Source organism: Paroedura picta, chromosome 5, assembly GCF_049243985.1.
Source record: "Paroedura picta isolate Pp20150507F chromosome 5, Ppicta_v3.0, whole genome shotgun sequence".
Taxonomy (NCBI): Eukaryota; Metazoa; Chordata; class Lepidosauria; order Squamata; family Gekkonidae; genus Paroedura; species Paroedura picta.
The window spans coordinates 111,340,041-111,361,310 of NC_135373.1; the positions used below are offsets into that span (position 1 = coordinate 111,340,041).

The following is a 21,270-nucleotide window of genomic DNA, read 5'->3' on the forward strand; positions in this document are numbered from 1 at the left end:
GTCTCCTACAACATATATCTGAGCGATGGGGAACATTCTTTCTGCAGGCAGGCTTATAGAACAGACAAGGAGACCGGCCTAGAAAGGAGACATAAATATGAGAGAAGGAACCACGCCTCTCCTCTGCTAAGTCTACCGTGTAAAGTTGCAGCCGTCTCTTACTCTGAAAATAATGCGTGTGAAAACAGAACCGTGTCTAAGCATTCAGTTCTCCTGGCAGCTTCCAGTGGGTGTGGTCTTTAATCCATGGACCCCGGGGGAATTAACAGGGGACCCACCAACAAAATAAAGGGGGTGGTCTAATCCAGTATTTTTCTGTGTGTGTAGTTGGGTTGCCAGGTCCAAGTTAGGAAATTTCTGGAGATTGGGGATGGAGCCAGGGGAGAACAAGGATCTCAGTGGTTACAATGTCATAGAGTACAGCTTCCAAAGCATCTGTTTCCTCTAGGGGGGTTGATCTCTGTTGCCTGGAGAAGAGTGGTGAAACCAGGGGATCCCCAGGTCCCACCTGGAGGCTGGCATCCCACATACGTAGCACCTGAGACAACTTCTCTTAGTGGGGTTAACCGCTATTCAGCCAGTCACTCCCACTGAGTCTCCTATCAGTAGTGTGAGTTGCAAAAAATTACTTGTGGTATGGGTTGCCAACTGCCTGGAGGGGGGAAAAAAGCCCTCGCTTTAGTAGAGATTTAAAGGGATATTCTTTACCAGTGATTGCTATTCATTTCCATGCCAAGAAAATGTCAATTTAAGCTACTATAAAAGGCCCAGGACATTTTTTCCCAGCCTCTTGCCAACCCTAGATGGTAGCAGTCTCTCTCTTTCCCTCTCTCTTCCTCTCCCTCTGTGTGTGTGTGTGTTTGTGTGCATGCATGTATGTGTGCTTTCCCATGCACCTTTTTGCATCGCAAGCTGTGTTCAATGCACAGGTTGTAAAACCAGCATGAAAAGTTATCAACTAGAGCAGGATCCCTCAGTGAGTTTATGACAGAAGTGAGATTTGAAACTGGTTGACCCTTGCATTATGCCCTAATCAAATTTGGCCTGATAGAAGCATAGAATCATAGAATCATAGAGTTGGAAGGGGCCATACAGGCCATCTAGTCCAACCCCCTGCTCAATGCAGGATCAGCCCTAACATTTGAACTATTTGAACTCATCCTTACTAGCATAGATCCTCACCATTCCCAAGTTTCTCCATAGTCGTTTTCTGCATGTCAATGGTTAACCGTCCTTTTCTCCTTTAGGTTTACTGAGTTCTTCCCTGGCATGACTTGAATGCCTTTAAACAGGTACCTGATGTCTGCAGACGGGTGGCCACCTCCTAAATTTCTGTATTTCAGATGGATTTTTAAAACTCATAGGACATCTGCCAGAAAAATTATTAGCTACCCCACACATGCTTATTACTTAAGTTCGTAACCTGCTGGAAGAGATTTATGATTCCATAGAAATCTGAATCTCATTTTCTCATGCCCTGCCCTGTAATTCTGTAGCTTGGCTAGAAGGTCACATTCCACTTCCTTTTTTAATTATTTTTTTTGCAAAGATATTCCTTTTCCATTTCAAAGTCTGCTGCCCAGGTGAGGCAATAATGCCAAAAGCTCTTTCCACCAAAACCTTCTGCCACCTGACAATGCAACTACTGTATCGACATATTATAAAAAGATGATTATCTACAAGCCAAAGGCTAGAAGACATTTTATGCCAAGATTTAAATGCCTTCTGTATTTAACTAGGGATGTGTTTTGGAATTCACAGCAGTTCGCCGTGGAAACAATCGTTCTCTTTGTGGGGAAGGGCCACGGTGGATGTGATATAATGCCAAATGGTACAAAATCTCTTTCCAAATAAAACCCAAAATAAAACACTGGATTTAATTGCTTGGTTTAAAAAAAAAATTGGTTAGATCTCTAAATCACAGCTTCTGTATTAAAGCTTTTTCTCTCTCAAAAGCATGCAAGTTAAATGCCAGGTTGTTTTGGGGAAAGCTCTCAAAATGTATTAGATTCATGATCAGGTGATTTTCAGATAAGCACGTGAAAAAAATAGGAGGGAAGCTTTCCACATAATGCCTGCAGTGTGTCTTTCCCTAAGGGGAGTTCACATGTCCCTCAATGATTGTCTTTGCCAATGTGAAATTCAAATTCCTTATTCAACAGAATATCCCAGTGAGAAAATACCCATGTAAGGGCATACTTTTAGCTGTCTTAGTTTGATATGGATTTAATGGTGACTGTCCACTGTGCAAGGCAAGTATTCATGATTTAGAGACATTTCCTTATGTTTGACAGTTTGAGGACAATCTTTGTGGTCCAAATACCTTAGTTTGCTCTACATAGGGCAAGCGTCATGAGATTTCCCAGCATTCCATCTCATTTCCCAGGAGTCCCTGGGTGCCAGCAGGGGAGGGACAGATGTCCATTGATATCATCCTGGCATGCTTACATCACTTCTGGTAGAAACCAGATGAGACTTAGGGGACTCTAGCATTAAAAAAAAAAACCTCCACAGTAAAACCATAGAGTTTTTATGAACAAAAAGTGACCTAAGCATGCCAGCATGCCAAGTGTAGCCTGGCAACCGTAGCTCTATACCAGGGGTAGCCAAAATGCGGCCCTCCAGATGTCCGTGGACTACAATTCCCAGGAGCCCCTGCCAGTGAATGCCACGGACATCTGGAGGGCCGCAGTTTGACTACCCCTGCTCTATACCAAGCCTCAGAGATTGCTCCACAAGGTGTTTAACCACCCTGGGCCTTAGGGGAGGGCGGTATATAAATGAAATAGGCAGGCAGGCAGTGAGAGTAAGAGAGAGAGAGAGAGAGAGAGAGAGAGAGAGAGAGAGAGAGAGAGAGAGAGAGAGAGAGAGAGAGAGAGAGAGAGAAAGAAAGAAAGAAAGAAAGAAAGAAAGAAAGAAAGAAAGAAAGAAAGAAATGGTTTTAAGCCATTCTTCTGCCCGATGGGTCTTTACCTCTAGACACGGAAGTATTACATAGTGTGGAGAATGGGTAGTACAAAAAATTAAACACTAAACATATCCTTACCCTGGATATTTGTGTAACAGAAATTCAACAGATGAAGCCTTTTCCATGTTGCTGACACTGGGGTGGAGGACAGACCTAAAAGCATGGCATCACTCAATAGTGTGACCATCTCCAGGGCAAACCTAGAAATGGTACCACATTGTCCTAGGAAAGTCTGGAGCAGCGTGACATCCCTTTTAGTTTCACCCTGGGAATGATGTCAAGCAAAGTTTTCTGCATTTTTCTTATGCTGGCCCACCAAGCATTGCCAGGAATTGGCGAGCTGCTGGTGGAGACTCCACTGTATCTAGTGGCAGATATGGTAACCTTATGATGCACCATGGCTGGCAGGCCCAGCCTGGCAAACCAGTGAGAGATGAAGGGGACGAGACAGGAAATGGAAGTAGCTGTCACCTCATGGTATAATATAATTTCTAAGTAAACCCAGAAATGACATCATGTCTCTCTCAGCATTGGTCACACCCAAGCCAGAGGGTTTCTGGTGATTCCTAAAGAGGGCTGACATCACTTCTGAGAAAGAATTTCCTATCCTCCTAGGAAACGAGTTTCAGCCAATTCCTAGGGAGTCATGGCATCACTTCAAGGTTTGCCCAGAAGTGACATCACACCAGCAGCTGCCGACTTTTTTTTTTAATTTAATTTTTTCTCCGACTACTACTCTGAGCAGTGATTGGAAATGCCAGGGTGGAGGGAGGAGATCCAGAGTCTGGCAACATTGTGATGCCGTCATGAGGGAAGATACAGCTGGTATTTCTCTGCTTGGTAAATCCTTCTGCAAAAACCCTTCCACAAAAATGGCGGACGTCTAAAATATGCTTTGTCCCAAATCTTGGTTGGAGAAGAAACAAATGGAATATAGAAGTAACAGCCATCAGAAGCAGAGTTAACCCTGACTAAGCATGTTAACTTCAGTGAACTAAGAAAAGCGTGACTCTTTTTAGGATTTCACTATTAGGTTCTTGTGGCGCAGAGTGGTAAGGCAGCAGACATGCAGTCTGAAGTTCTGCCCATGAGGCTGGGAGTTTGATCCCAGCAGCCGCCTCAAGGGCGACTCAGCCTTCCATCCTTCCGAGGTCGGTAAAATGAGTACCCAGCTTGCTGGGGGGTAAACGGTAATGACTGGGGAAGGCACTGGCAAATCCATGGGTCAGACATGACCTGGTGCTTGCACAGGGGATACCTGTGCAAGCACCGAGCACCGAGCACCGAGCAAGCACCGAGTCATGTCTGACCCTTGGGGTGACGCCCCCTAGCGTTTTCATGGCAGACTCAATACGGGGTGGTTTGCCAGTGCCTTCCCCAGTCATTACCGTTTACCCCCCAGCAAGCAAGCTGGGTACTCATTTTACCGACCTCGGAAGGATGGAAGGCTGAGTCAACCTTGAGCCGGCTGCTGGGATTGAACTCCCAACCTCATGGGCAAAGCTTTCAGGCGGCTGCCTTACCACTCTGCGCCACAAGAGGCTCACCTTTACCTTTACCTTTACCTTTTATTAGGTTCACGGCTCATAGTTAATCATTTCATTGATTATTTATTAATTCCTTCAGTTTTTATCCCACCATTCCCAGCCCATGACAACTTACAACAGTTTAAAATTACAATATTGAGTGCAACATTAAAACCTTAAAATCCATAACCCATACTATAAAATACATCCCCACAGCGTCCCACACAGCATTAAAATAACAATACAGTCCGCAACCAGCTCTATGACCTCTCTAGCAACAGAGGGGTATCTTGGTTCAGAGGATAAAACCCTGCAAACCCAGAAAGCAGTTGTGGCATTCTGATTTCTTTATTCCTTGAAGGCTTGTTGTGGAACCTGTCCTCCAATGACCAGCTGAAGAACCTGTTGATCCAAGAGGCCCTACAGCCATTGACTGAAATTGTCCTCATCCCTCACTCGGGCTGGCCAGAAAGAGACTATCCTAAATCGAGCATTATCCCTGACGCTGATATTTTCTACAATACCACAGGATGCCTGAGGTAAGATGAGGATATAATCTGGTTTTGAACTTCCCATGGCCCAAATAAATGCTTTCTTTCAGGCTGAACCCAAGTCATGTGTGGGGAGGGTGACTGCATCTGGTGGTTGAGGTCCAGCAACATCCGTGAGATACAAAGATCAAAATAACGGAGTTCTATGGTTTCTTTATAAGTTCTATGAAAACACATATTTGAAAGGCCTTCGACATGTGCCCTTATGAGAATCTGACTCAGGCTTCACAGATGAAACCTTTCCCATCACTCACTTCTGTGGCAAAGGAAAGGTTTTCTTGACTGCTGTTAAGGAGCCAGGCAGAAGACCGGTTTAATGGCATCCATTTCAAAATGTAAGTGCTGGCCATCTGGCCTTAGGAGGGGTGCTGACCTCCAGATGACACCTGGCAAGCTCCCTCTGTTACACTCGATCTCCACATAATCAAGTTCTCCAGGAGAACACTGGCAGTCTTCAAGCTGTGGCTGGACAGATACTTCTCCTGGATGCTTTAGGCTGATCCTGCATTGAGCAAGGGGTTGGACTGGATGGCCTATCTTGGGGATCGTCAGCCCGCGGTCCGCTGCTCGCCTCTCCCCCCCCCCCCCGCAGAGAGAAGCTCACTAGGCCATGAGAGAAGCGGCCGCTTCACTTGCGGCCCAGCTAGTTTTCTGCTGTGAGGGCTGGGAGAGGCAGCCACGGCCACCAGCACGCCAGCGAGCACAAACGCGCATGCACGGAGCTCCTGCGCATGCATGGTAGCGCCCTCTGGTGGTGAAAACGCGAATGCGTCGCAGCTCCGCGCATGCGCGTATTTGCCACCAGGGGGCTCTAACGCGCATGCACGACACTCGGGCCGCCAGCTCTTCGCCACCCCCGGAGGCGGTCCTCAACCTTAAAAAGTTTGGGGACTGCTAGCCTATCTGACCCCTTCTGATTCTATGATTCAAAAATGGCTGCCTTCAGAGGTTGTGAGTTCCCCTTTACCGGCAGGCTTCAAACAGTGGCTGGACAGATACTTCTCAGGCAGGGGCTCGTGGAAATTAAGGTCCATGGACATCTGGAGAGCCACAGTTGGGCCACCCCTGCCCTAGAGTTCCTAGCAACCACTTTCACTAATTTGGTAGTCTAAAAATCTATTTTGGTGGGAGATCTCCAGGTTGGCAACCCTAGTAAAGAAATATACTATCCGTGTGTGATAGGCAGGGGGTCTAGTTTCAGGGAGATAGCTTTTATGTATGAACATTTAATTTTAAAAAAATTCATAGAGTAGTTCAGCAGCGGAACAGGCAGTGAGCCTCCTGGCGGTCTTCAAGCAGCAGCTGGACACATAGTTCTTCTGGATACTTTAGGCTGATCCTGCATTGAGCTGAGGGTTGGACTGGATGGCCTGTCTAGCCCCTTCCAACTCTATCACTCTATGATTCTAAGCAGCAGCTGGACAGATACTTATCCTGAATGCTTTAGGCTGATCCTGCGCTGATCAGGGAGTTGGACTACTAGACGGCCTGCATGGCCCCTTCCAACTCTATGATTCTACATACACACACAATTCAGCATAGACAGGTTGGATGTACAGGTTCTGTTAAGCCTGAACATCTGTGGGCGCATTCCAAGGCCACTGATGGCAATTCTGTAAAGAATCATTAACCAGCGCAAAGTGAGAACATTGCGACTTGGCAATGAAGAACGCAAATAAAACCGAGAGGCTTGTTGGAGGGGTGGCTTTTTGGTGCCATAAACGTTGCAGAGTTATACCTGACATGTCTTCTATCATTGTGCATTGATTATGACACCTGTGAACTTTGTCTTCCTTGGGGAATGGCCATGTGCCGGTGTGGGACACTTTGGGCAAGCAGGAAGCCTTATCTCTGAACACTCAAAGTACGGATTCTTGACTGAAGCCAGGCTCCGACGCATGGTCTGCCAAAGGGGAGGATTTGCCACAACCTGGGAGCTCCCACTTAAAATGCCTTCTCATCTCGCTTTGATGTTCTGATATTGCAGAGACGAGGCCCTGAGATGAGGATCCCCCCATGGCTACACAGAGAGGAGGAGGCAAACATTCAGATAGCTAGGTTCCGCAGGGTGAAAGCAAGCACAGCGTTGGAAGTTCCATGTATAGAACATGCAAGCGTTTTTATGGTGGTTTTTTTCCTCTTTTATGTTATTGCTGTGAAGCGTAAAACACATAGGGCTCTAATTCAGATCCGGGCTGCAGGGGAGAAGGAGGGTTAAGCCTTTCCCCCACCATGCCATCTTTCTAGACCAGGGGTAGTCAAAACTGCGGCCCTCCAGATGTCCATGGACTACAATTCCCAGCATTTGCTGGCATTCGCTGGCAGGGGCTCATGGGAATTGTAGTCCATGGACATCTGGAGGGCCACAGTTTTGACTACCTCAGTTCTAGACCAAAAAAGCCTTACAGATCTGTCATTTGCTATGTTTGGGTATATGCAGGTGCCTTCATTCCGGAGCACATAGCAGCAGTTTTAAGGTTGGGAAAGTGCATCCTTCCTGCCGCAGTGTGGTCCCTCTCCAAATTTAGACCTTGCACATTAGCTGTTTTCTAAGAGAAAAATTCTTAGGAGCTCTTTCATGCATCAAATAGCATTGTCTCTGTTTTGACTCTAACCCTGGCGGTCCATGGGAGCTCCGGAGGACGCTCTACAGGAAATTCTACAGGAATTTCCCTGGCCCATGTTGGCAATGCTGCTTAGGACTGTACTGCATGTAAACCAACTAATTGGGCATAGCTGTCTGGCGGGGAAAGAAACAGTGGGAAGAACGTCTTGCCCAGCCATAATAGTGCTGAGATCTTGCTTTCCCTCCCTGCTTTAGGTATCACAAAGCTTGAGGGGGCCAGAAGTGCATGGCCAAAGGCCTCTTAGCTCTTTGGGTCATAGCCCATGACTTGCAGGCATTGTCTTGGTACAATCGGGCTCTTGAACTCCAGACCGGCTCAATACAGACTGCTGTCCTGTTTTGTTTGCTGGTTTGTCTTGGGTGTGTTTGTGTTGTTGTCGAGGGACTTTGGGCCCTTTTGGGAAGAAAAACAGGACACAGTTATTTAAATCACATACATTTTTGGTTGCATGCTGAATCTACAAAGTTGTGTAGATTTCCATAGAGTTAGATTGCTTTGCTCCAGAGGGCCCCCAGAGGGAACGGGTGCTGACAAACAATTTGCCTAAGTGCTTGCACATCTGCCAGATAACAAATCTCCAATTAGTCCTTCCTTTTGTAATGGCTGCCATGTTCATTGCGTGGGTTGTAAAAATCTGTCACCTGCAGCCTTGGTTGCAGAGAGGAAAGCAATGCTGTTGTTTGTGCGCATAACTACCTGAGTTGTTCTTGATCCAGTTGTTACATGTTGGGGAGGAAATGGGTGAATTGCCACAAAGGAGAAAATACACCAAATATTGCGAGACAAGGATTTTTTTAAAGACCAGATCCAGATGTCTATGGACTACAATTCCCACGAGCTGCCCTGTGCTGGCAAGGGCTCGTGGGAATTGTAGTCCATGGACACCTGGAGAGCCACAGCTTAGCTGTTCTAAAGCAAGCTATTTAAGCTGGAAGTTATAGCATTCTAAAAGATTCCTTGGAGGCTTGGTTCAGGCAGGCGGAACTTTGGAGGCTTGGTTCAGGCAGGCAGAACAACGATATAGGCTAGATATCAGGAAAAAAATTTTCACAGTCAGAGTAGTTCAGCAGTGGAATAGGCTGCCTAAGGAGGTGGTGAGCTCCCCCTCACTGGCAGTCTTCAAGCAAAGGTTGGATACACACTTTTCTTGGATGCTTTAGGATGCTTAGGGCTGATCCTGCGTTGAGCAGGGGTTGGACTAGATGGCCTGTATGGCCCCTTCCAATTCTATGATTCTATGATTCTATGATTCTATTTGCTTCATCTGGCCATGGTGACCTTCTGCTGGATCTCACGTGTGAGAGTCCATTTTCTCAGCTTGAGCTACCCAAAATAGCCTTTGCAAAACAGACCACCAAAATGGATCCATCTCCCTTTGTACCAGGAGTTTTTTTTGGTACTGAAGGTTTTTATAATGTCCCTTTGCTCACACCCACCTGGGTCAAAGAATCCTTTCCAGAAACATCTAGGAAGATACCATGTAGCCCCTTACACCTCCAAGTTAGGGTTGGGTGCTTCGGCGCCCAAAGTGGCCAGTGTCTCCCGGTGCTAGCTGCGCCGAGAGAGACCGGCCGCTTCGGGTGGCTAAGCACCCTACCCTACCCCAAGTCTTGTGTCCCTCATAGGTGTCAGAGTCCCAGTTGAGAGGTCAGCTGATCATAGAATTCTAGAGCTGGAAGGGACATGCAGGGTCATCTAGTCCAACCCCCTACACCGGTGGTTCTCAACCTTTTAACCGCCATGACCCCAACTTTGGTGGGGGCAGCGTGCACGTGTGCGGCGTGCGTGTGGGGTGGGCACGCACATGCAGGTGCACAGCAGTCAAGGTGGAGTGGAGGTGGCCAGTGACATGGCTCCACCACCACCTGCCGCCACCACCTGCCGCTGCAGCAACCTGGCAACCCCTGTGGAAGGGGCCAGGTGACCAAAAAAGGGGCCACAACCCCTAGGTTGAGAACCGCTGACCTACATTATTATCTCATAGACTTCATTTCCAAAACCTTTGTGGTTGGTACTTGGCACTGAGGTTTGGGAGCAACTGACTCCCCTATTCCTGACTGTTTCCAGATAAGAGAGAGGAAAAGGCTGAAAACAAAAATGTGGACTATTCATCTAGCCCAACTGTCCAAACAAAATGCATTTCTCCACTCCATGAAAAGCAAAACATTCTTGTTCTTGTAATATTCCCTTTTAGTTGTAAATCAGGATTAGGAGACTCTCTGAGATTCCTGCCCTTGAGTTCCCAGCAGAGACAAGTGTGCTCAAAACAGCACCTCTTTTTTTAACAAGAGAATACAGAGATGTTAGCAACTGATTTCAGAATAAGCAAGCTCAGGGTAACAAACAGAACAAAGCAGGGCAGGTACTCCACCCCAGTAGACTAAACCAACTCACACAAATACAGAGGTGGGAGAAGTAGACAATTCCATTGTGATGTGTATGAACTTAGGCAGAGTGTGAGTGGGTGGGCTGGAAGGGATGTGCCAGTGTTTGTTCCTTGTGGCCCTTCTTTGCATACCCAAGGAATTGCTGATCGTCATCGTGGGATGGTAGGTGAATTATGGAGATTTTTGTGGAAGGGGGATCATTTGTGCATGAAATTGGGGTCATTGTGGGTAGGCAGGTAGTTGTGAGTTCCTGCATTGTGCAGGAGGTTGGACTAGATGACCTTGGAGGTCCTTTCCAACTCTATGATTCTATGAAATATACCACTATTCCCTTTGACAGAAAGAGCAGTGAAATCCCACTCTCTTTTTTTGGTGATATTTGCTCCATGGAGAGCTCTTCGCTCTTTGGGTGCAAATTTACTGGAGATCCCTGACCTGAGGGAGGTTCACCTGGCCACAACCAGGTGGAATGAGCCCCCTGGAGAGCTGAGGGCTCTGATGGAATTGTCACAGTTCCATAGGGTCTGCAAGATGGAACTCTTCCGTTGGGTCTTTGGCTGAGGCCAGGGCAATTAAGATCTGGGCTCCTCCATGAGCTACTCCCGATTAACCCCACCCCCAGGGCATTATGCCTGTTCTGTGAGTGGGGATAGGATAGCCTGCCCCCAATAAGTGGTTTTATGTTTGATGGATGGATGGATGGATGGATGGATGGATGGATGGACGGACGGACGGACGGACGGACGGACGGACGGACGGACGGACGGATGGACGGATGGACGGGCGGGCAGGCAGGCAGGCAGGCAGGCAGCCTCTCTCAGCCTGAGTGAATTTTCACGTGTCTTGTAGAATATTCTTCTGTTGCTCAATCTCTGTGGTTCCTAGACTCCTAAAGCCAACCAAATGAAAGTGGAATTGTGATCTTCAGCTTGCATCTCTCCTTCCCTGAATGGAGCATGATTTTTGCAAAGTGATCTCACTCCCTGAAACATTTTGGTTCCATGTTTTTGGTTGACTTTCATCTTTGCATAGGCTTTGCATGTATTACCTCATCACTGGCGTGACTTCCAGCATAAGCCTTTCTGTTGTACTCTGAACAGTGATCTTCTCTTTGGCACATAAGAGAATACTTTCTCCAGTGTTTCCCTTTTCTTTTAAGCCAACGGATCTACACAAAGTGCCTCTTGGTTTTTCTCTCATGAGCAAATGTCAGATATCGATCACTCTGTGATGAATGAATCTTTGGGCCAGGAGAGGTTAGGAGATACATGTAAACTTCCAGCTACTGAGTGCAAGATAACAGATGTAACATTTTAAGAGCACTCATAGTGGGTTCTTTGCCAGAAAAGAAATCCAGCTCTGTAACTTCCCTATCAGCAATTCCTAAAAATTGAGCAACAGCAAAATAAGTATTAAATATTAAAATGCAAATATTTATTTCAATGCATGTACACATATAAAACGTAAAAACATCAACATCTATCATGCACTATTGCACAAATCCAAAACCTTTTGATACGTGAATAAATGGGAGACTATAAGATAGCATTTTGAAGAATAAATATTCTAATTGGGGAACTCCAAGAGATATATTTGGATGCTTACAACGCTTAGCAAGTGCTCCCTGTAGGATCGTTCCTTGCATTTGTTTTGGAAGATATGCCTAGCCCTCTTTTTCCTCAAAAGCGTTGCCAGACCACAGGCTCGCCTTAGCTTTATTATGAGATGCGGTAGTGCTATTATTACACAGTCGCAAATTACAAGCCTGCAAAATAAATAACTACCCTGCCATGCTGCATTAATGGCATGGCATTAGCCTTAAACTATTATTATTTTTTATTCTGCAGTTATGTAATTAAAGAACGCTGTGTTACCCTCAGCACAGGTGTGCTGTATATTGATTGGCTTAAAACATTTCAGTGACACCTTGCCACCAAATAGGTCCCTTAAGGCATTGAACCAGAGCAGATTTTTCTATCTGAGGGGCACGTTGAGGTTCCAGCTCTTGGAAGTGCTGAATTTGATCTTTCCTGTCACCAAAACCGACGGTGCTGGAAATAGGAAGAATCAACATTAGGGATAAAGTTGCCAGCCTCCAGATAGGACCTGGGGATCCCCCCGAATTACAGCTCATCTCCAGACTACAGAGATCCATTCTGTGGAAAAATGGATACTTTGGTGAGTGGATTCTGGCATTGTGCCCCACTGGGTTCCCTGCCCTCCCTACGCTCCATCTCTGTCCACCAGTGTCCACCAGCAGGAGGAAATGGGGTGATGGAACAAGTGCCAATGTCACATTGGTGAGCTGATATTCAAATATATACACAAAACAGGACTGTAATCTGCTTCACTTCCCTGCAGGTATACAATCTAGAGTGGGGAGGGGGAATAGAGGGAGGAGAGGGAAAGTGTTTATAGAGGAGGATCAAGCCAAGATATTGTCGTGGAAACTATAGGTCTTTCTATCATTTCTCAACTGCTGTGAGGGACAAAGCCAAAACATAATGAAGGTTTGGGGTGGGGGTGGGTCAGATGAAAAGGGCAACAACAAGTGATAGAAGTAGACGTTCTTGGTCTTAGGTAGAATTGTCAGTTCTGGGTTGCAAAATACATGGAGATGTTGGGGGTGGAGCCAGAGGAGGGTGAGGTTTCGGGAAGGGAGGGACTTCTATGGCATTATATCCCATTGAATTTGTTGCCTGGAGATCTGTGATAAGCCCTGGGGATATCCAGCCAAGATTGGCAACCCTAGTTTGAGAAGACGATTGCCATTAGAAGATTTAAAAGCTTAAAGCAAGCTGAAGAGAGATAATAGGAGTTAGATAATGACGATTTCCGCACGGAGGGTAAAATACACACGGCCTCCTGCTTGCAAATGCGGGATGGTAAACCTTGCATTTGCAGCCCTCCTCACGGGAGACCCCTCCCACATTTTCCCTCTGCCCGGTCATGAATCTTTGCCTTCCAAAGAGGCTGCAAGGGAAAGCAAAACGAACTTCTCCCCCCCCTTGTTCCTTGGTTTGTCAATCACAGCAAGCCACCAATCACAGCACAGCAGTTCTCCCATGGACTGAAATGTTCTTCTTCCCCCAAGCCCTGAAATTAATTTATTTTAAAGGCACTTCTGTGTGTGTAAAGTGTCATCAAGTCTTAGCCAACTTACTGTGACCCTGCAGGGTTTTCAAGACAAGAGACCTTCCTAGGTAGCTTACACAACTGCCTGTCTCTGCATCATGTATTCCTTGAAGGTCTCCTATCCAGGGCTGACCCTGCTTAGCTTCAGAGCTCTGATAAGATTGGGATAGCCTGGAGCATCCAGGCCAGGGCACGTTCACCTTTTCTCATCAAACAAGGATCTGAGAATCACGTTTGCCAGCATGCTGTCGTTCCACCCAAAGAAACACTTTGTACTGGCTGCAGAATAAAAGAGGAAGCCAGTTTAAAGAAAGGGAAAAGGAAGTGGCATGTACAGGCAGGTGCATGTTCTTAAGATTCAGGTTTTCCCACCAAAAACAAAAAGCAAATGTGTTCTCTGCTTAAATTATTGTTCACAGTACACTCTATTTCTTGCCAAAAGACACAGGAGTTTCTACTTGCAGAGAAGGAAAACAAGCCAGAGAAGGAAAGCAACCATCAATTACACAACACTGGATTTGCTACAGCCACAGCTAAATCTGATTGAAAATCCGTTCAGTGCCCTGCAGTGCAGCCAGTGGTGTCAAAAATTACATCCTTATCGTCCTGTTTTATTTAGCTCCCACATACCCTGAAATCAACTTCTGTAGGTGCGGACAAGACCTTTGCAGACCTGTTCTTGTCAACAGAACTTGCAGTGTGATGAAAGAGAGGACATGTCCTCTTAAGTGCCTTCATATCACGGGGAAACCAAGCATAATAGTTTCCATGCTTTTTAAAGCGCATGGAAATAGTGATCCAGCAGTTTGTGCAGGCTGAGGGCAAAAAGTCTTCATGCTATGTGAATCTGGGCATATTCTGTAAGAATATCAGAAAGCAAGAAGAACCTATGTTTTCTGCAAGAAGGAAACACGCAGTAATGGGTTTAAACTTCAAGCACAACGATATAGGCTAGATATCAGGAAAAAAAATTTCACAGGCAGAGTAGTTCAGCAGTGGAATAGGCTGCCTAAGGAGGTGGTGAGCTCCCTCTCACTGGCAGTCTTCAAGCAAAGGCTGGATACACACTTTTCTTGGATGCTTTGGGGTGCTTAGGGCTGATCCTGCGTTGAGCAGGGGGTTGGACTAGATGGCCTGTATGGCCCTTTCCAACTCTATGATTCTATGAAAGTGATTTTAAAATCGCAGTAATAGAACTTAACAATCGAGGATCAAATTCTTACATTCTATAATTATGTAGTTACTAGGGGCATAGCCCGTTGCGGGCAGGAATGCAACAGGTGCTATGCCCCCCCTCCCCTGCCCTGGGAAGGCAAGTCGAAGCCCACCCCCAGCCCCCAAAAGGCCTGCCAAGGCCTCCGCAATCTTCGGTGGGCCTTTTCGGAGCGGGGTGTGCTGGCAGGGATTCTGTTCCTCCCTGCACCGCCCCAGGCAGCCCTGACAAGACCTGGCCTGGTTGGAGCCTGAGCTTCTTGGGGCGGTAGGAATATAGTAATGAATATAGTACGTGAGGTAGAACTGTCAGCCTGGTGTAACAAAGGAGCATGGTACAAGAACTGGAATGTTGTGAGCATAGCCCTAATTCCATCTAGGAAACAGCATTGGGACTAACGTCTATCTGTCGCCATAGAATCATAGAGTTGAAGGCATCTCCAGGGTCATCTAGTCCATTAATAAAAGCAGAGCATGAAATTTGCTTTCTTCTGGTGGCAGCTGAAAAGGCTAATTCTCTCCTGTATCACTACGTAGATTTATGTAATTTGTCATTTAAGTGTAAAATATGCCACTCTTTTCAGAATGCATTTCAGGGGAGATTTTCCCCCGCCCAACCCAAAAGCAAATATTTAATTTCCAAACAAGAAGAGAAATGAAAAAAATACTTCTGCATGATATAAGGCTCGCTTGCTAACTTTACTGTGTGGAGTTTTGTGCACTTAGTGGATGCTTCCAGAAGGTGTGCCATCTTGTGGGATTTGAGTTTTGGGTGCTCACCTGGGCTCCTGGGATATCGCAGTGACTATGTCGAAGTGTCATGACAAATGTTTCATTGGCCCAGTTTGCAGTAGAGAGATTAGAGGGTGTTACAGCAAAATTTTTGTCACGCAAAAATGTAATGACCCCCAAGGGCAAAGGGCCTTTGGCTTGTTTAGTCTTGTCTGTTTGCCTAGTATGTGTGAGAGCCAGCGTAGGGGAATGGTTAGAATGCCAGGAAGGCAGTCAGAGTTAGGTTGTGCCGCAAAGTTTGCTCACTCTTAACCTAACCTACCTCACAATAGCTATGAGGGGGAAATGGTGGAAGAGAGAACTGGGCAAGCCATCTTAAGAAGGGGATAAACAGAAGCACCCTGCTGCTATTTATTTTCAGACCCCCAGTGCAAATAAAGGGGCGGGATGCTTTTTAAAATCCCCTTTAAAAAAAAAAAAGACACATTTCAGTTTCTTACCTTAAAGTTTCGGTGCCTTTTAGCATTTGATTCAAAAGCACCACATTTGAAAGTGCTTGTAAATTCTATCTTATTATTACTGCTATTATCATGTTGGAGTTATTATTGCTGTATTGTTATTGCTGTTGCCACATGTGCTTCCTTATGTTATCTGTACCTGTTTCCTGTTCCTTGTAAACCGCCCTGAGCCTTCGGGGGAGGGCGGTATATAAATATAAATACAAATACAAATACAAATACAAATACAAATACAAATACAAATACAAATACAAATACAAATACAAATACAAATACAAATACAAATACAAATACAAATACAAATATAAATATATAAATCAAATAAATTTAGCACATGTGTACATAAGTCTTTATTACGGATTTTCTAAGATTTTGATCCAAGTTGTTGATATTTTGTACTTTCTTCTTCCTCGAAATCAAATAGAATTAAGAAAAAAAATCTATCATCAAGAGAATTGGGCAACGAAGTTTAATTTTGCAAAGAGAATATATTTCCTCTTCTTGCATCATTGTTATTAGGATAAATTTTCAGCTGTTTGAAACATTGTCAGCCAGGAAGTGTGTCGTAAAAAGATGAATCAAGAGAGATATAATAATATATCTATGTTTAGGGATGGGCGTGAACCACCAAAATGAGGTTGATTCAGAAATTATTGTTGTTCAAAGAGGTTCACATAATTTAAAAAAAAAGTCAACCATTGTAAATTATTTGAATAAATCAAGTCACAGAGGAAGACAGATTCCAGCCATGGAGATGTGAGCATTGCTGACCGAGAATTAACCAAATTCAGGTGAATTGTTTTTTAAATCTTTGCCTACAAGAGATACTCAGAAAGAGACTTTTGAGGATCTAAGTGACTGGGGAGACTTGTGTAGGATCAGGACCAATAACTTCTCAGGACATGTCCTAATACCATTCTGGATCACTTCCAGCATAACTTTCAAAGATGCATCAGTACTCATGAGTCATGAAATTGTCAGAAGTTTCATGAAAACATGATGTCAGAAAAATGTTCCGTGTGTGTAGTTCAGACTACAAGGCAGAATTCTATATAGTATCTTACCTGATTCATTTCTTCTCCTTGCAAAAGAAACTGGCAACTGTCATTACATATTCCATGCATCTTCAGACTCCCATCTCTAAAATTTTAAACATAACTAGAGTGAAGTCACAATGGCTAAATGATTATTTTTAAAACCCTTGGAACTCTCACTAAACTGAGCTATTATTCTTCCTTTCCTTTATAATGCTCTTTGACTTAAAGCCTTAAGCCATTGTATCTTATCACGTCGGGGGAATCATAAAAGTGTATTAATTTTAATTTTAATTTTTTAGGCCAGTGACCTAGTAGTATATGGGTCCACATCCCATAATAGAAAAGATAGATGTTGATTTACATTTATAAGCTCATCTGGGCTATTATTTAACTTATCTCATCATCCACACAACATCCTCAGGGTGTGGATCACAAAGGCAAATATTTTGTATATACAAGGTGGAGTCTGAAGGAGTCGGGCTGGGAAAGATACCCTAGGATTGTTTTCACGTGAATTAGCATCTTCCTTCCTTACCAGAATGGCCTATACAAACCAGATCTTATAAGATCTCAGACGCTAAGCAGGGTCAGCCCTGGTTAGCATTTGGATGGGTGACCACCAAGGAATTTCAGGGTTGCTAAGCAGAGGAAGGCAATGGCAAGCCACCTCTGTTGGTCTCTTACCTTGAAAATCCTACAGGCTCCCTATAAGTTGTCTGCAACTCGACGGCACTTTATACAAACCCAGCACCCTCTGCTTCAGAAGCAAGAACCATTGACAGAAATGGGTATAAGAAAGTTATGCTTGCAAGCCCTGTAATCAATTTTAATTCATTGTTTTAACAGAAACATGAGCTCTGCTGGTCCTGAAGGAAGAAAAAGGATGAGAGAATGTAACGGGCTGATTGATTCGTTGGTGTATTACATACAAGGGACAACTGCAGACCATCAACCTGATGACAAGGTAGATCTTCCATATTCATGCCTTGGGTGGGATGCACTGATAATTTAACTTAATTTAATGTGCTATCCAGAAGTGTTTTGTTTTTTTTAAATTATCCTGCTTCATCATCCACACAGCAATCTTGTGATATATCTCCTAGGGAAGATGGGTGGGTTAAAGTAGCGATTTCCAACCTGTGGGCCGCGGCCCACATGTGGTCCTTCAACTAATTGGAGGTGGGCCCCAAAGGACGCCTTCTCCCCCCCCCCCCGGCCCTTTACTTCATCCCCCCCCAGCCCTTTACAACACACTTCATTGTTCTGGCGTGTCTGTATCTTATTTTGAAGGGATGTTTAAACATTAACATAGCGATCAGAGAGTGTTAGGGCAGTGGTTGAGAGTAGAGGAGTAAACTACCCCCCCAATCGGGCCTCAGTAAAAGGCTTTGAGTGGTCCCTGGTGAGTGGTCCCCTGCGTAGAGTGGTCCCCGGTGATAAAAAGGTTGGGGACCACTGCCCTAAAGGATGATGTATTTTGAATGCATAAAGTCCTTCCTTCCAGTCTCTTGCATCTTGACTTAATAAGTGATCTCAAGGTAGCATTGATAAGGAAGACTGGGGTCCTAAAGAGCCCAAGCTTGGGCTAAATGGATCAAGGTTTGATTTCATACGTGGCTTCACGTATCCAAATATTCGGGTGACAGCAGCTGGACCACAGCTGTCCAAACTAAGTTCATAACTGAGTTGGGATTGGAATGCAGGGTTCCTACAGACAGCCCAAAGAGTTAATAAGTTAATTATTTAACGTACGTAGTTATTAATAAGTTAATTATTTAATAATTTACACTGAAATAATAAGTTAATTTCTATGTTATTAATAAGTTAATTTCTGCGTTACTGAGTACTTCTCAGCCATGAGTTCAGTTAATGAACTGACAACATTGTTAAACATTCCCCTTGCCTGATAAATTGTTAACCCAAAGCAAGCTACCCTGACCTGGATGTTCCAGGTTAGCCCAATCTCATATGATTTTGAAAAGTTAAGCAGGGTCAGGCCTGGGTAGTATTAGGATGGGAGACCACCAAGGAAGCCCAGGGTCACTGCATAGAGGCAGGCAATGGCAAAACCACGTGTGAGTCTCTTGCCTTGAAAACTCTTCAGGGTCTCCATAAATGGGCTGTGGTTTGATGGCCCTTTCCACCACTACCAAAGCAAGCAGAGAAAATACAGAAGAGATTTCTGCACAGTAATGCATTATTTGGGCTCCAGTGGTCTTTTGTGTCCATGATGGACTAGATGGCCTGTATGGCCCCTTCCAACTCTATGATTCTATGATGGTACTGCTGTTAGTATTGAAGAATTACATACATCAGCTTGAGGTCCTTGTGGTGAAGGTTGGAATGAGAACGTGATAAAACTTCTTTCAATTCCAGAAATTTAAATTGTGATATAAATTGTGACTTTTGGAATATGCAAGATCTGAAGTTTGCATGATTTCATGGAATATGGGGAAAGCCCTGCAGGGGGCATCAGAGGAGATGTGTAGTTAGCATATTTCAATCAGGAACTTCCTGATATTTTTTAAATAATCTCCTCTGTGTCCTGATTGGCTCAATTGGAGACTTCCTGCTCTTTTGAGCACACTCCCTCCCTACTGCCCTCCGGAGCCAACAGACTGAATGGATGAAGAAAACAGTCAGATCGCTGGACAGTTCAGGCCTCTTTCACCTCTCTTTCTATACAAAGTTGTTTCTCTTCTTAATAAAACTGCAGCCTGGTACTGGGCTCTGCTTACATGTTTAAACTCTACCAACAATGCTTAGGGCTGATCCTGCGTTGAGCAGGGGGTTGGACTAGATGGCCTGTATGGCCCCTTCCAACTCTTTGATTCTATGATTCTATGAACAAATATCAATTCTAATAGTTTGGTGGGGGAAAATAGTCTGTGTAATTACAGGGAGAAAACCTTGCAAAGCCCTTTCATTTTTGCCATCCTCTGCTTGGTCAAAGTTGACCCTGAGGACAGGCACAGTCTTTTCTGTAGAAGGAAATTACGGCAATAGACAGTAATCCATAATCCACCAGGAGCTGTAACCTAAGGCCGAAGAGCTCAGTGACTGAATCAGAAGTGCATGTCAGGTCCTTTCCTTGTCTCTGATGATTTGCACAGCCCCTTTGTGTTTGTTCATTCTTCCAGGCCACAGAGAATTGTGTGTGCATTCTTCATAATCTCTCCTACCAATTAGAGTCGGAGCTCCCAAGCAGCTACACCCAGAATATCTATATACAAAGAAGAGACGTTTCCCCCAACAACAATAGCATTGGGTGTTTTGGATCAAGGAGCAAAAAAGCAAAGCAGGTAATGGTGACCTCGGTGCTGAGCAAATGCATGATTCCCCAGTTGCATGTGGGACCAGGGGTGGTGATGGACAGTCCCCTGTTTGGTCAGGAAAATTAGCCTAGGTGACATTTTTTAAAATCCCTTCTCATGTGGTAATTCTGTGCTAGTCACACAGACAAAATGACAGCAGAGGCATCTATAAATATTATTTTTTAAAATATTAATTAAGGTGTTGGTACACTGCATTAGAGCCTCTTGTGGCGCAGAGTGGTAAGGCAGCCGCCTGAAAGCTTTGCCCATGAGGTTGGGAGTTCAATCCCAGCAGCCGGCTCAAGGTTGACTCAGCCTTCCATCCTTCCGAGGTCGGTAAAATGAGTACCCAGCTTGCTGCTGGGGGGTAAACGGTCATGACTGGGGAAGGCACTGGCAAACCACCCCGTATTGAGTCTGCCATGAAAACGCTAGAGGGCATCAACCCAAGGGTCAGACATGACTCGGTGCTTGCACAGGGGATACCTTTACCTTTACCTTTTACACTGCATTGGTCAGGCCAAGCCTGGAGTACTGCATACAGTTCTGGAGGGCTCACTTCGAAAAGGAGGTCAACAGAAACCAAGCCTGATGAGGAAAAAGCTGAGGGACTTGGGGATGTTCAGTCTGGAGGAGACTGAGAAGAGACGTAATAGCTTCCTAAGGACCTTTCTAATAATCCAGAGCTTATTTTGCCCGCTAATTCATGCCTCTCTTCTCCCTCATGTCCCATGCCAAATGCTACCTGCCCCCAACAGTTTGCAGTCCTGGTGAAAAAGAGAAAAAGGGAGAAGACTTTCAAAATGTGTCAGTTGTTTCTTTTCACGTACTGATCTGATGTGACCCAAAACAGAGCAGAGCAAGCAACATAGGCATGTCTGTGTGTTTCAGAAGGCTTGCAAGCAAAGGGCAGTAAGTGTGAACATACACAGATTAGTTCTTAACTGGTGAGGAGAAGCAGATGTCTATGATCACGTTTCCTTGAGAGATGCAGCAGTCGTCTCTTACCTGGTTTTTGTTTTCTTTTCTTTTTTGCTGAGGGCAGCTGGTTTTAGCCTAGGTTATGAAGAGGGCTATGAAGAGGTCAGTCTCTGCAGGGATTTTACAGCCAGAAATTCAATCTGATACGAGGGTCTTTGCTTTAAGCTGGGTTGGGTTAGGTTTATCTGCACCGTTCCCATTCGTCCTTCTTTGCCAGTTCATCAGGAGTTGGGAACGTTCCTCGTCCACTCCCAGTGGAATATTTACTCTTCTGACTGGGTT

General features: G+C 45.0%; 1 protein-coding gene and 1 long non-coding RNA gene across 3 annotated transcripts in view; one reads left to right on the forward strand and one right to left on the reverse strand.

Moving 5' to 3' along the window:
- PKP2 (plakophilin 2) overlaps positions 1–21,270 on the forward strand; it is a 62,891-nt gene that overhangs the window by 30,878 nt on the left and 10,743 nt on the right. For both annotated transcript variants that reach the window (XM_077339901.1, XM_077339900.1), the window contains exons 6-8: positions 4,856–5,033; positions 17,540–17,657; positions 19,834–19,995. In XM_077339901.1, the coding sequence (XP_077196016.1) occupies positions 4,856–5,033; positions 17,540–17,657; positions 19,834–19,995 (458 nt within the window). The remainder of the gene's footprint in view (positions 1–4,855; positions 5,034–17,539; positions 17,658–19,833; positions 19,996–21,270) is intronic.
- On the reverse strand, positions 7,451–21,242 carry LOC143838515 (uncharacterized). The gene is made up of 3 exons (XR_013231407.1): positions 21,016–21,242; positions 16,721–16,796; positions 7,451–8,065 (listed from the first exon to the last, which is right to left on the reverse strand). It is a non-coding gene; the product is annotated as an uncharacterized LOC143838515 (long non-coding RNA).